Source organism: Sus scrofa, chromosome 3 (genome assembly GCF_000003025.6).
Source record: "Sus scrofa isolate TJ Tabasco breed Duroc chromosome 3, Sscrofa11.1, whole genome shotgun sequence".
NCBI classification, from domain to species: domain Eukaryota; kingdom Metazoa; phylum Chordata; class Mammalia; order Artiodactyla; family Suidae; genus Sus; species Sus scrofa.
This window is the reverse complement of record NC_010445.4, coordinates 27,438,195-27,450,413: the sequence shown is the minus strand read 5'-3', so window position 1 is coordinate 27,450,413 and position 12,219 is coordinate 27,438,195. Positions and strand designations below refer to the sequence as shown.

The 12,219-nt window shown below is 50.0% G+C and overlaps 1 protein-coding gene across 2 annotated transcripts in view; it reads left to right on the top strand.

Moving 5' to 3' along the window:
• Positions 1–12,219, top strand: part of XYLT1 (xylosyltransferase 1) — a 334,192-nt gene that overhangs the window by 42,216 nt on the left and 279,757 nt on the right. The window contains exon 1 of one of the 2 annotated variants that reach the window (XM_021086556.1): positions 8,756–11,551. The exons of the other annotated variant lie outside the window; for it this stretch is intronic. Within the exon in view, the coding sequence (XP_020942215.1) occupies positions 11,414–11,551 (138 nt within the window). The 5' untranslated portion in view covers positions 8,756–11,413. Of the gene's footprint in view, positions 1–8,755; positions 11,552–12,219 lie in introns of those variants that run through there. 2 annotated transcript variants of the gene reach the window in all.

The window sequence follows — 12,219 nt, the reverse complement described above, 5'->3', positions numbered from 1 at the left end:
TTCTCATCATTCCGGTCTTCACTCAGATGGGTGGACAGGCCTCTCCTGTCCACCCACTTTACGCTCCTCTCTTGCTGCAGTCACTTTCTATGCTGTGCTAGGGATCTTTTTTTTTTCTTACGTTTTATTGAAGTATAGTTTATTTACAATGTTGTAATAATTTCTGCTAAACAAAGTGATTCAGTTATATAGGTACACACATGCATTTTTCTTTCAGGTTCTTTTCCCACGTAAATGATCACAGAATATCGGTAGAATTCTCTGTGCTCTACAGCAGGTCCCTGTTGGCAAATCATTCCTTACATCTCAGTTTTGCATATGCCAGACCCCAAGTCCATCCCTTCCACCCCCGACCTGTCCCCTTTGGTAACCGTAAGTTTGTTTTCAAAGATTGTGAGTCCGTTTCTGTTCTGCAAATAAGTTCACTTGTATCCTTTTTTTAGATTTCAGTATAAGTGATGTCATATGATATTTGGCTTTCACTTTCTGACTTAGTATGATAATCTCTAGGTCCATCCATCTATGTTGCTGCAAATAGCATTATTTCATTCTTTTATTTATTTATTTTTTGTCTTTTTAGGGCCACACCCCTAGCTCATGGAAGTTCCCAGGCCAGGGGTCAAATTGAAGCTGCAGCTGACGGCCTATATCACAGCCACAGCCACTCAGGATCCAAACCGTGTCTGTGACCGACACCACAGCTCATGGCAATGCCGGATCCTTAACCCACTGAGCGAGGCCAGGGATCGAACCCGCAACCTCATGGTTCCCAGTCGGATTTGTTTCCACTGTGCCATGACAGGAACTCCTCAGTACCACTTTATTTACAAAAACAGGTGACAGGCCAGATTGATGAAATAACAGCCTAGAGCAGGGGTCGGTAAACCACTGGTTGTGGTTTGCCTATTCCTGCTCTATCGACATTATTATTTTATTGTAATCATAATGTTTATCGCCATCTAAAATAACCTTGTTTGTTTGTGTCTAACTTTGTCTCCTCAAATCGAGAAACTGAGGCCCATGCCGGCAGGAGCACGGCCTCCTTTGGTGTGACAGCCTCAGGCTTAGCTCCACACGCATGGCACCAGCTCCATGGCTGTTCATTCGAGGAATAGGCACTGTCAGTCGCAGGAGTCCCACGTTCATTCATTCATTCATTCCTTCTCCACGCATGCGTGTCTCACTCGCTTTGCTTCTCGCCTCACTTGGAGGCTTAGAAACAGAGCTCGCAGAGATGTGGAAGCAGGTTATGGTGCAAGGTGAAGTTCAACCAGGGGAGGGTCTATCAAGTGGGGTTCAGAAGGAGCACGACCTAGGGGGGCATCCACTCTTAGGAAGTCAGAGGTGGCTTCTTGGAGGGTGTGACATCTGAGCTGAGTTTGAAGGATGTCTTTAAGCAGAGCAGCAGGGCCTGGAAGGGCATCCACACACACAGAACAGCCTGTGCAGGGACGTGGTGGCAGGAAGAAAAAGCAGCCCAGGTGGATGGAGCAAGTGCCGTCCCTGTGTAGCCACAGGCTGAGTTACCAGCAGTCGGTGAAAGTTGGGCGCTCAGAGTTCCTGTTGTGGCTCAGCGGGTTACACACTGGGCTAGTATCCATGATGATGTGGGTTCGATTCCTGGCCCTGCTCAGTGGGTTAAGGGTCCGGTGTTGCCATGAGCTGCAGTGTAGGTCACAGACAAGGCTAGGATCCCAAGTTGCTGTGGCTGTGGTGTGCAGGCTGGCAGCTGTAGCTCCCATTCGACCCTTAGCCGGGGAACTTCTGTGTGCCATAGGTGCAGCCCTAAAAAGCCAAAAAAAAAAATGGAGTTCCCATCGTGGTGCATCGGAAATGAATCTGATTGGGATCCATGAGGTTGTGGGTTTGATCCCTGGCCTTGCTTAGCGGGTTAAGGATCCGGCAATGCCGTGAGCTGTGGTGTAGGTCCTGGATCTGACTAAGGCTAATATATCTTCTCAGTTGATTTGGCCTCTGCTGTGTAGACCTGGCTGTTTGGAGGGGAGCCGCTCGACATCCTATGTAAGTGATAGGTCCAAGAAAAATAGTTTTTTTGGTTCTTAAAAGAAACAGACATGAGTTCGCATCGTGGCTCAGCAGAAATGATTCTGACTAGTATCCATGAGGACTCAGGTTCAATCCCTGGCCTTGCTCAGTGGGTGAAGGATCTGGCGTTGCCGTGAGCTGTGGTGTAGGTCACAGACATGGCTCAGATCCCGTGTTGCTTCGGCTGTGGTGAAGGCTGATGGCTGCAGCTCCGATTGGACCCCTAGCCTGGGAACCTCCATATGCCAAGGGTGAGGCCCTAAAAAAAAGAAGAAAAAAAAGAAAAAAGAAACAGACAGTGCTAACGAGCTGCCTTCTGTGGCTCTCATCCTGCCGTCTACAGGTCTAAATCCCGTCAGTTATCAGCAGGGAGTTAAACACACAAAGGGCAGCATGTGACGAATGGCAAGCCCTGAATAACATTTTATTGGGGTGGGCCAGCCCTACTGTTTATGAGGCACTTTAAAGGGAAACCATGACCTGCAAAGCTGAATGCTGCCCCTCTTTGTCATCCTGATGGGGGAAATACCTGGAGATTCTGCCTCCAATGTCTGAGCCTTGACCCAGCCTGGGTGAGGCTGGAGCCAGGTTCAAAGCGTGGAGGTGGATGCTATCCCAAGCCTTGGGGCTGCATGGCTAGGCAGGCTGCAGAGAGGGAGACACTCATCCAGCACCTAATATGCGCTGGGGAGGTGGTGGCGTTCAGACCCACTGTGTGCGTGCAGGAGCAGGGGTGTGGTGCCATACCTTATTGTCTCTGTATCTCTAAAGCCTCTGCATAACACTTTCCCCAGCAACGGTATTTTTCTTTAAATCCACTCACTTTTTTTCTCTCATTTTTGGCCTCCCCTCGGCATGTGGAGTTCCCAGGCCAGAGATCTGATCTGAGCCATAGTTTACACCTAAGCCACAGCTGTGGCAACACCGGGTCCTTAGCCCACTGTGCTGGGCTAGGGATTGAATCTGCATCCCAGCCCTCCTAAGACACTGCCAATCCTGTTGCGCCACAGCAGGAACTCCTCCACTCACTTTTTACTTAGCCTCAACTTTGAGCCGTGCTGTCCATAAAGCCATGGTGCTGATGAGGCCCGTTTTCTTCTAGGATATGTCAGTGTAAATACGTCCTGTTGACCTTTCTTCAGAAAGGTCTGTTCCCCAACTGCATGGGATAGCTTGTGTGCAGTTGTACTTGGCCTTACCTTGTTTGGTCCTCTCACACCTGCCAGGAGGTGTCACTGCCCCCATTTTATAGGTCAGGAAACTGAGACCCAGAGAGACATGGCAACTCATCCAGAGTCACAGGGCAGGGAAGCCTCTGGATTCAAACACAGATCTTTCTGCTCTAACGTCCAGGTGATTGTGCCAGCTTCTCAGAGGAGGAGAAGGAGCAATGGCCAAACATCCCCTGGGTTAGATGGACAAATTTAAAGCTTCTCAGGGAGTTCCCATTGCGGCTCAGCAGAAACAAACCCGACTAGTATCCATGAGGACGCAGGTTCGATCCCTGGCCCTGTTCAGTGGGTTAAGGATCTGGCGTTGCTGTGAGCTGTGGTGTAGGTCACAGATGTGACTGGGATCCCACATTGCTGTGGCTGTGGCATAGGATGACAGCTGCAGCTCGGATTCAACCCCTAGCCTGGGAACTTGCATATGCCCTGGATGTGGCCCTAAAAAGACAAAAATAAATAAATAAATATATAAAACTTCTCAGCACAGGCACAGATGGTAGGACTGAGGCTGATCAGACTTCCTGCCCCTTCTTGAGGAGGTTGAGACAGGCTGAGCCTCCAGCATCTAGATTCCCATGGGTTTTGGCTCCGGGATCTGCTTAGACGAAGAATTGTTCTTGTGGCACTGCCATCCTGGCATGGCAAGCTTTTAATCAGTCCCCAAATAACAGTAATCAGTATCGACTCCTGCCCAAAAGCCAAGGTGGGGGAGGGACGGCGCCCGGGACCGTCCCCACGGAGCCACTGCCCTGCTCCCGGGGGGGTGGGAGGCCCCACCTTTGCACCTTGGGGCTTATTGGTATTCAGTCCTTACAGAGGACTTTGGAGGAAGGAAATCTTTTTAATAGGTTCTGAATGAGCCCAACTGGCAGCCATTGTTGGACAGTGACAGAGAGCAGACTCAGCCGCCCTTGCCCTTGAGGCCCAGCAGTGACTGCCCAGCGCCAAGCTCCACCCTGGGTCGGGCAGTTTCACGTGGCATAGATCAACAAGCCAAGTGCGTGCCCCCGCTGGGCAGGAAGGGCTTAGCCCCCTGTTGGGGTTTGAAGCTTAGGACAGAAGGAGAAAGGTCTGGATACAGTCAGCAAGCCCAGGAGGCAGCTGGGGAGCAGCGGGGGGAGCGTGACTGCAGTTGGCCGTGATCATCACATTGTTCCTTAAAACTCATACGTTTCTGTCTAGCATTTTTTTGTTTGTTTGTTTTGTTTTGTTTTTTCTATCTAGTGTGTTAGCAAACACATTTCCCTGTCAATAAATGGTCTTTTATAGCAGAATTTGGCCGTTACTTCTGGGTATCTCCTTAGGTGCTCCAGGATCCCTACAGCAGGACCAGTCACCCGAGGGTGCTTAGGGAAGATATCTAAATGACCAGGTATGTCTTGGCAACAAATTATCTATTCTTAAACTTCCTTGTTATATCTAAGATGTTTCAGTGGTTTTCCTTTTAGAAGCCTTCATTACATAAAATACTACACACATAACTTTTGACAACGTTAAAATAAATTTTTTTTAAATTTTCTTTTTAGGCCCACAGGTGCAGCATATGAAGTTTCCCCGGCTAGGGGTCGAAGCAGAGCTGCAGCTGCCGGCCTACACCACAGCCACAGCAATGCGGGATCCGAGCCTTGTCTGAGACCTACCCCACAGCTCACGGCAACACCGCAAACTTGACCACTGAGTGAGGCGAGGGATCGAACCCACATCGAACTAGTCAGGCTTGTTTCCTCTGTGCCACAACGGGAACTGCCCCCCAATTTTTTGGTGTAAGAAAAAAAAAGCTCGAAGTTTTCCAGGGGACAGGGTTCTCAAACCTGGGCAATCGGGCTTGGGGTCAGTGTGGTCTGTATGGGGCCTCTGGGATGGTGGAGAGGCCCTCTTGGTGGAGGGCTGCAGGCAGCGTCCTACTGGCTGAGGGCCGTCCTGCCTGTGCACTGGCTTCATTCAGCCCCGCTTTGCTGTCCACACACTAGACAGCCATTCACCGTGGCCTTGAATGAACTTATTTGCAAAACAGGAATAGACAGGACAGACAGAGAAAAGAAACTTATGGTTACCAAAGAGGGATGAGGGGAGATAAATTAGGAGTTTGGGATTAACATATACACACACTCCTCTATATAAAACAGTCAACAACCAGGACCTCCTGTACAGCACAGGGAACTAGACTCAGTATCTTGTCATAACCTGAAATGGAAAAGGATTTGGAAAAGTATAACTGAATCACTTTTTTTTTTTTTGCCTTCTTTTTAGGGCCGCACTCGCGGCATATGGAAGTTTCCAGGCTAGGGGTCTAATCAGAGCTACAGCTGCCAGCCTATGCCGCAGCCACAGCACTGCCAGACCCTTAGTCCAACAGAGCAAGGCCAGGGATCGAAGCGGCAACCTCATGCTTACTAGTCGGATTCGTTTCCACTGAGTTGCAGCAGGAACTCCCTAAAAAAGTGTAACTGAATCAGTTTGCTGTACCCTGGAAACTAACACAACATTGTCAGTTGACTATATTTCAGTGAAAAGAAAAAGCACACACAAAATATGAAGATCAATAAAAACCTGTATGTACTCGTATTGGATAGCAAGCTCTGTGCAAACCTAGCGGCTGGAAACAACCGTTTTGTCTAGTTCATGACTTTGCAGGTGAGGATCGTAGGAAGCGCTCTGTTGGGCAGTTTGTTTCTGCAGCCGGGGCTGGAGGAACCACTTCTAGGATGCCTTCTTTCGTGTGTCTTGTTCCCCCTGGTCTCCCTCTGTCCACGTGGCATCGTCTTCTAGAGCCTCTTGTGTGCCTTGATTTTCTCACAACCGGGTGGTCGTCTTCCGTGGCTCCCAGCCTCCAGGAGGCAGGAAGTGGAGGCTGCTGCCAGCAAGCTGAGGGCTGGCCTGGAACTGGCACAGCTTCACTTCTGCCAGTTTTGTTGCTCAGAGCAAAGGGCTCACCCAGATTCTAAGGGTTGGAAAAATAGGACCTACGCTCGCCTTGTTGGGCCGGGCAGGGGTGTGTGTGTGTGTGTGTGTGTGTGTGTGTGTGTGTGTGTGTGTGGCAAAGTCACCTTGCAGAAGAGCATATGGAATGGGCGACAGAGTCACAATCATCTTTGGAAACTGCAGCCAGCCACTCCTTCATTAGCAAGGATTTTTTTAGGGGCCTCATCATGATTCTTCTCTTTTGGAGTCCCCTCAGCCTCCCATCCAAAGCACAGTGGGCAAGGCACAGGCATATTCTTTGAAGATCAAAATAGTCGTCCAGTTCTTAATTTTGCTAATGGATTCCAGTTTGGTCAGAAAAGTGATGCTGGAGTTCCCACTGTGGCGCAGTGGAAACGAGTCCGACCAGTACCCATGAGGATGCTGAATCGGTCCCTGGCCTCGCTCAGTGGGTTCAGGAGTCAGCATTGCCGTGAGCTGTGGTGTAGGTCGCAGATGAGCCTGGGATCTGGCGTTGCTGTGGCTGAGTCGTAGGCCGGCAGCTGTAGCTCTGATTGGATCCCTATCCTGGGAACTTCCATACGCTGCAGGGATGGCCCGAAAAAGAAAAAAAAAAAAAGAAAGAAAAGAGAGGTGATGCTGATAAGGTGAACCAATTTGCAAAGGATAAAGATCCCCAGCAGGAGCACTGCTGTAGGGGAAGGGGCAGCGTGGGTACCACCAGCGTGGTGGTTCAAGGGCGTCATGGCAAAAGCAGCTGGCCTACGTTTGGTGAGGCTGGGGAGTTGGGGCCATCTGTCATGGTTCAACTCACGGGCCACCCTGGTGTTGACATTCAAAATGCGTTTTTTTGAGTCAGTCGAGCAAGATTCAGTTGCAGTGGAAACGCATTCAGACAGTAAATTGATGTTTTCAGTTGAAACTTGCTTCCAAGCCAAGCCCTTGGGTCATTATTGGACACTCCTTGTAAAGATATGGTGTGACAAATAACACGCACACCCATTCAAATGAACATTTGGACCCTTAGCTTAAAAAAAAAAAATGAAAATAATTAGCCAGACACATTTTTTGGATGTTGCTAAACTTTGCAAAGAACAGCAGAAAGAGATGTTGCATGTTAATTGTAACTGGAGGGGAGTTCTGTTCTCCTGAGTTGTTCCGTAGGCAGGGGAGCTGGGGCCAGAAGCCTCTTCTGTGCCACTTGTGAGCTCTGATCTTGGGTAGGTCACTGGCTGGTACTTCATCGGAACCTCATTTGCTTCACCTAGAAAATGAAACATACCAATTCCATCCACTCCTGGGCCAGATCTAAGCCTATAATGATGCCATACTGTTTTTTCAAGTTGCTTTGTGAGTTCGGAAATGCTTTACACATTGAGCCATTATGACTAATAATAATTAGCATAGCAAATTTCTGTTACCTGAGAATGAACATACAACATGCCTTTGTGGCTCATTTAAAAATTAAATGTATAGCATGTATAATTATTTTGAAATACAGAGGTTAAGAAATTAACTCGAGGAGTTCCCTTCAGGGCTCGGCGGTTAACGAACCCAACTAGGATCCATGAGGATGCAGGTTTGATCCTTGGCCTCTCTCAGAGGGTTAAAGATCTGGTGTTGCCATGAGCTTTGGTATAGGTGTTAGATGCAGCTCAGATCTCGTGTGGCTGTGGCTGTGGCGTAAGCCGGCAGCTGTAGCTCCGATTAGACCCCTAGCCTGGGAACTTCCATATGCCCCCAGTGCAGCCCTAAAAAGCAAAATAAAAAATAAATAATTTTTTTTAAAAAGTTTAACATAGAGAAAAATTTCATCCATTGTTCTTTTTTCTTCTGTAAATTGGGGGAGGGGGAGCTTGCTTGCTTTGGGTTGAGTGTGGGATGCCTTTGGCCAGCTCATGAGATCCGGGTCTGGAAACTACTGAGGCGGCTCATAGTAAGGCAGGTCTCTTTTGTGATCTACCCCACAGCTCCTGGCCACACCGGATCCTTAACCCACTGAGCGAGGCCAGGGATGCAACCCGCATCCTCATGGATCCTAGTCGGGTTTGTTACTGCTGAGTCATGAAGGGGACTCCTCTGTATTAAAATTTTTTACATTAATTTTTTTACTGTACTTTTTCTTACACCTTTGGCACCTGAATTTACTTGCCCATGCTAAAATACAGAGAAATACGCTATCTGCAATGCATGTTAAGTACCGAAAATCATTTCCCTCAGAGGCATGGCCTGTTTCACTGGGTCTCCAACCTTGGCCACTCCCCAATTTGAAGACCACTGGATTAGGCTCTTTACCAAATCTGGCCCACTCTCTGTGTTTGTAAATAAAGTTTTATTCAGACACAGCTGCACTCACTCATTTAAATAAGGCAGCTCGCGCCCTATGGCAGAGTTGAGTAGTTGCGGTGAGAGGCCTTAGGGTCTGCAAAGCTGAAAATATTTATGATGTAGTCCTTTACAGAGAAAGTGCCTTGGCTGTACCTGCGGCCCTTGAAGGTTCCCAGGGCTAGGGGATGAATCAGAGCCGTAGCCGCCAGCCTACACCACAGCCACAGCAACTTGGGATCCAAGCCGCGTCTGCAACCTACATCACAGCTTGTGGCAATGCTGGCTCCTTAACCCCCTGAGCCAGGTCAGGGATTGAACCTGCGTCTTATGGATGCTAATCAGATTCGTTTCGGCTGAACCACGACAGGCACTCCCAAGCTGTCTTTTTAACTGTGAACTTCCCCTGACATAGCTGCTGAGGCTACCATTCTGTTGTGACAAGACTCAATTTGAGCATTCCCCTTTTTCTTCCAAATCTGTAGCCATATTACAGGCAGGAAAGAAAATGATGTTTTTCTTTTCAAGGGAGCATTAGGTTCTGGTTAAAAAGAAAAAGGAAGGGGAGATTTGAAGTTATATAACCTGGTTCAAATCCAGCCTTCACCACTGGTTAATTCCTATATTCAGTGTTTCATTTATTGTAGTTGTAAGCATGCCACAGGTGCTATAGTTATTAAGCATCTAGTCATAGTTGCTGCAGCCAGCATGTACACCGAAGGTGTCAACATCTCATTATTCTGGATCCTGTGGGGTCCTGGGTATCTATTGCAGTGTAACAAATTGCTCCCAAACATGTGGCTTGAACAGGTCTCTCTCCAGGTTTTGTGGGTTAACCGGGCGTATGGAGACCCTTCTCCCTGGGGTTTCTGCCTGAGTTACAGTCACGTATGGGCTGGGGCCGCTGCACTCACAGGAGGGGCCAGGGTGGAGCACACTGTGTCTTATCCACATGGCTGGCAGGGGGTGCTGGCTGTTGGCTGGGAACGCAGCTGGAGCTGTCGACTGGAGCACATTGGCTTGTGCTTCTGCAGCCACGGTGGCAGGGTTGCAAGAGGGTGCTTCCCAAGAGGAATGTTCCAGGAGTCCCAGAGGGAGCTGCTTATAACCTAAGCCTGGAGCCCCCAGAACATCATGTCCCCACATGCTAGTGGTCAGACAAGTCACCCAGGTTGGCCCAGTTTCACGGGGAATGAGACCCCCACCTTTCCTCGAGGGACCCTCTAAGCTGTGTGGCCTCTTGAATCTGACACGTTTGCGTGCAGCGGGGAGCCAGCACACAATGACGGTTTTGTTAAATTGCCACATTAACAAGTTCAGAGCAGAAAAAGAAGCTCTGATGATAAGAGAGCTTTTAATAGGGTGGTTTGGTCTGGAAAAAAGCCAGAGAAAGCTTCTTTGTGGATGAATAAGCTGAGCTGTGCAGGTCAAGTGGAGTGAGCCAGGTAAAGAAGGGAGGGCAGGAGACAACCCTTGCAAATGTCCTGGGGCTGGACTGCAAGAAAGCTGGTGGAGCTAGAGCCCGAGTCTGAGGGAATTGTGGTAAGAGTTATGTTGACCCGCTTGGTGGTCCAGTGTCAGTTTTCTCATTTAGAAAATAGGATCATGTTTCTCGCATGAGACTTTTGTGAGCATGAACCTAAGGATGGGTCGGTAAAGCCTTGCACAGTGAACTTTGTTTCCTCTTGGAAGCAGCAAGTAGCAAATGCAAGAAGCATGCCACCTGGCCCGTCTTCTCCATCCGCTTCTCACTCATCATCTCCTTTCTTCAGGGTCAGAACTGAACCTACAGCTCATGCCTTTAGAGTGGCAAGCGATCCATGAAGTCTTACCCAAACTGTGAAGTGCAGTCCTGGGGCTTGTGAAGAGTCCCAGTGAACTCCAGCCATTGCCTGGCGATTATCTGTTTTAAATGGACAACTGCTGCTGCCTCAGCAGCACCTGGGGGATTGCACAAAGGCTAAATTTCTTTGCCTGTTCACAGGGCTGATTTGCATGACTTTCCCCCAACTCTCTCCCCCCACCTGACCAGCTGTAGTTAACAGATGCATGCACTTGCAGCACACAGGACATCCCCAACAAGAGAGAATGTTCTGGTCCAAAATGTGAGGAGTGCTAAGTCCAAAAGACCCCGCTCTTTTCCCATCATCTGGCACTTTCCTCTTGCTCCTAAGTCACCCTCGCTCTGGCTTCCTGGTGGTTCCCCCAGATGCACCAGGCGCTGTCTTATTTCAGAGTCCTCACAACTGCTGTTCCTTCTCCTCTGTCTGTTTTTCCCCAAAGTGGCCTTCCCTGGTCTCTAGGTCTCAGTGGGCCCCCACAGCCGCTTCTGCTTTCTCTTCAGAGCTCCTGCCTCAGTCTGCAAGGCTCCATTCATTTTTGCCACCACCCTCTGTGACCCTCCCTCCCGCCAGTCTGCAGGAGCAGCAAAGATCTGGATCACAGCTGTCTGGCTCACTGCTGTGTCCCCAGCTTCTGGCCCAGGGCCAGACACATAGCTTGTTGAAATTGGGGGAGGTTGAAAGTGAGGAGAGGAGAGGTTTTAGGACCAAAAATCTTGGGAGTTCCCTGGTGGCCCCGTGGATTAAGGATCCATTATTGTCACAGCTGTGGCTTGGGTTTGATCCCTGGCCTGGGAACTTTTGCATGTTGCGGATGCAGCTGAAAGAAGACTCAGAAATCCTGGCTTCAGGTACCAATTTCTAGCCTTGTGATTTGGAGGATACTTCCTCAAGCTCTCTGAGCCTCAGTTTTCTCATCTGTACAATGGGGTGATCATCACCCCCCTGACGGGCTTGCTGTGTGAGGCTCGTTTTCAGTGATATGTCGTGACGGCTGAATAAACGGTATACACCTTGGGATGATCTTTCCTCCCCAGGGGGCTGGTCCTGATGCCCCCGGTTCGGGAGGCGGAGGCGGAGGGAGGAATGGGAGCGGTTAACACCCAGACATCCCTTTCTAGGCAGCTTCGCTTACCAGTGTGCCCTCCTCCTCGCCCCACTTCCGGTGTCGGGGCTCCTGTTGTGCAGGTGAGGAGAGGCAGTTCGGGGTGGGGGCGGCTGAGCTGGGCCCCCAGGGAGTCGGTGGCTGACGTGGGATTCAAGCACATCCAGACGGTCTGGCTTTTAGAATCTTGCCCAGGATGCTGAGCTACCCTTCTGGGATTTGTTTCTCACCTCGCTTTGCAGAAATGTTCCTTTTCTCGTTTCTTGTTTGCGTGCAGCAGGGCTTCCTGTGGTTGCAGTCAAGACAAGCCGATTCGTCAAAGGGAGTTGAGGCTGGGGGTGTGGGGAGGGCAGGACACTCATAAGGGGACCCGCCCACACGCTGGCGGCACAGAACCTTCACGAAGATGACTGCGTGCCGACCCGGGGAGGCCGGGCCTGTGGAGAGAAGTTTCCCGTAACGGTTTCCTTAGAAATAGGGCGGAGGGAGGGGACCTTCCAGGCCAGAGCCTTTACTGGGGTTTCTGAGGGCAAGGCGAGGTGGGGGCGGAGTAAACAGCTTGTGGCTGGCTGGTTGGATCCTTCTAGACAGCTCTGGACTACAGCGATGGCCTCTAGTTGCCTGAAACCTGGCCTGGGCATGACCGAGGGCAGGGGGCATGCTGGCTTGGTAAGGCGGTCCTTGGGGGTGCAGGCTGGTTTGTGTATGGACGCCGGGCTCCCCTCGGAGCCCCTGCTGTTGCTCAGAGCTG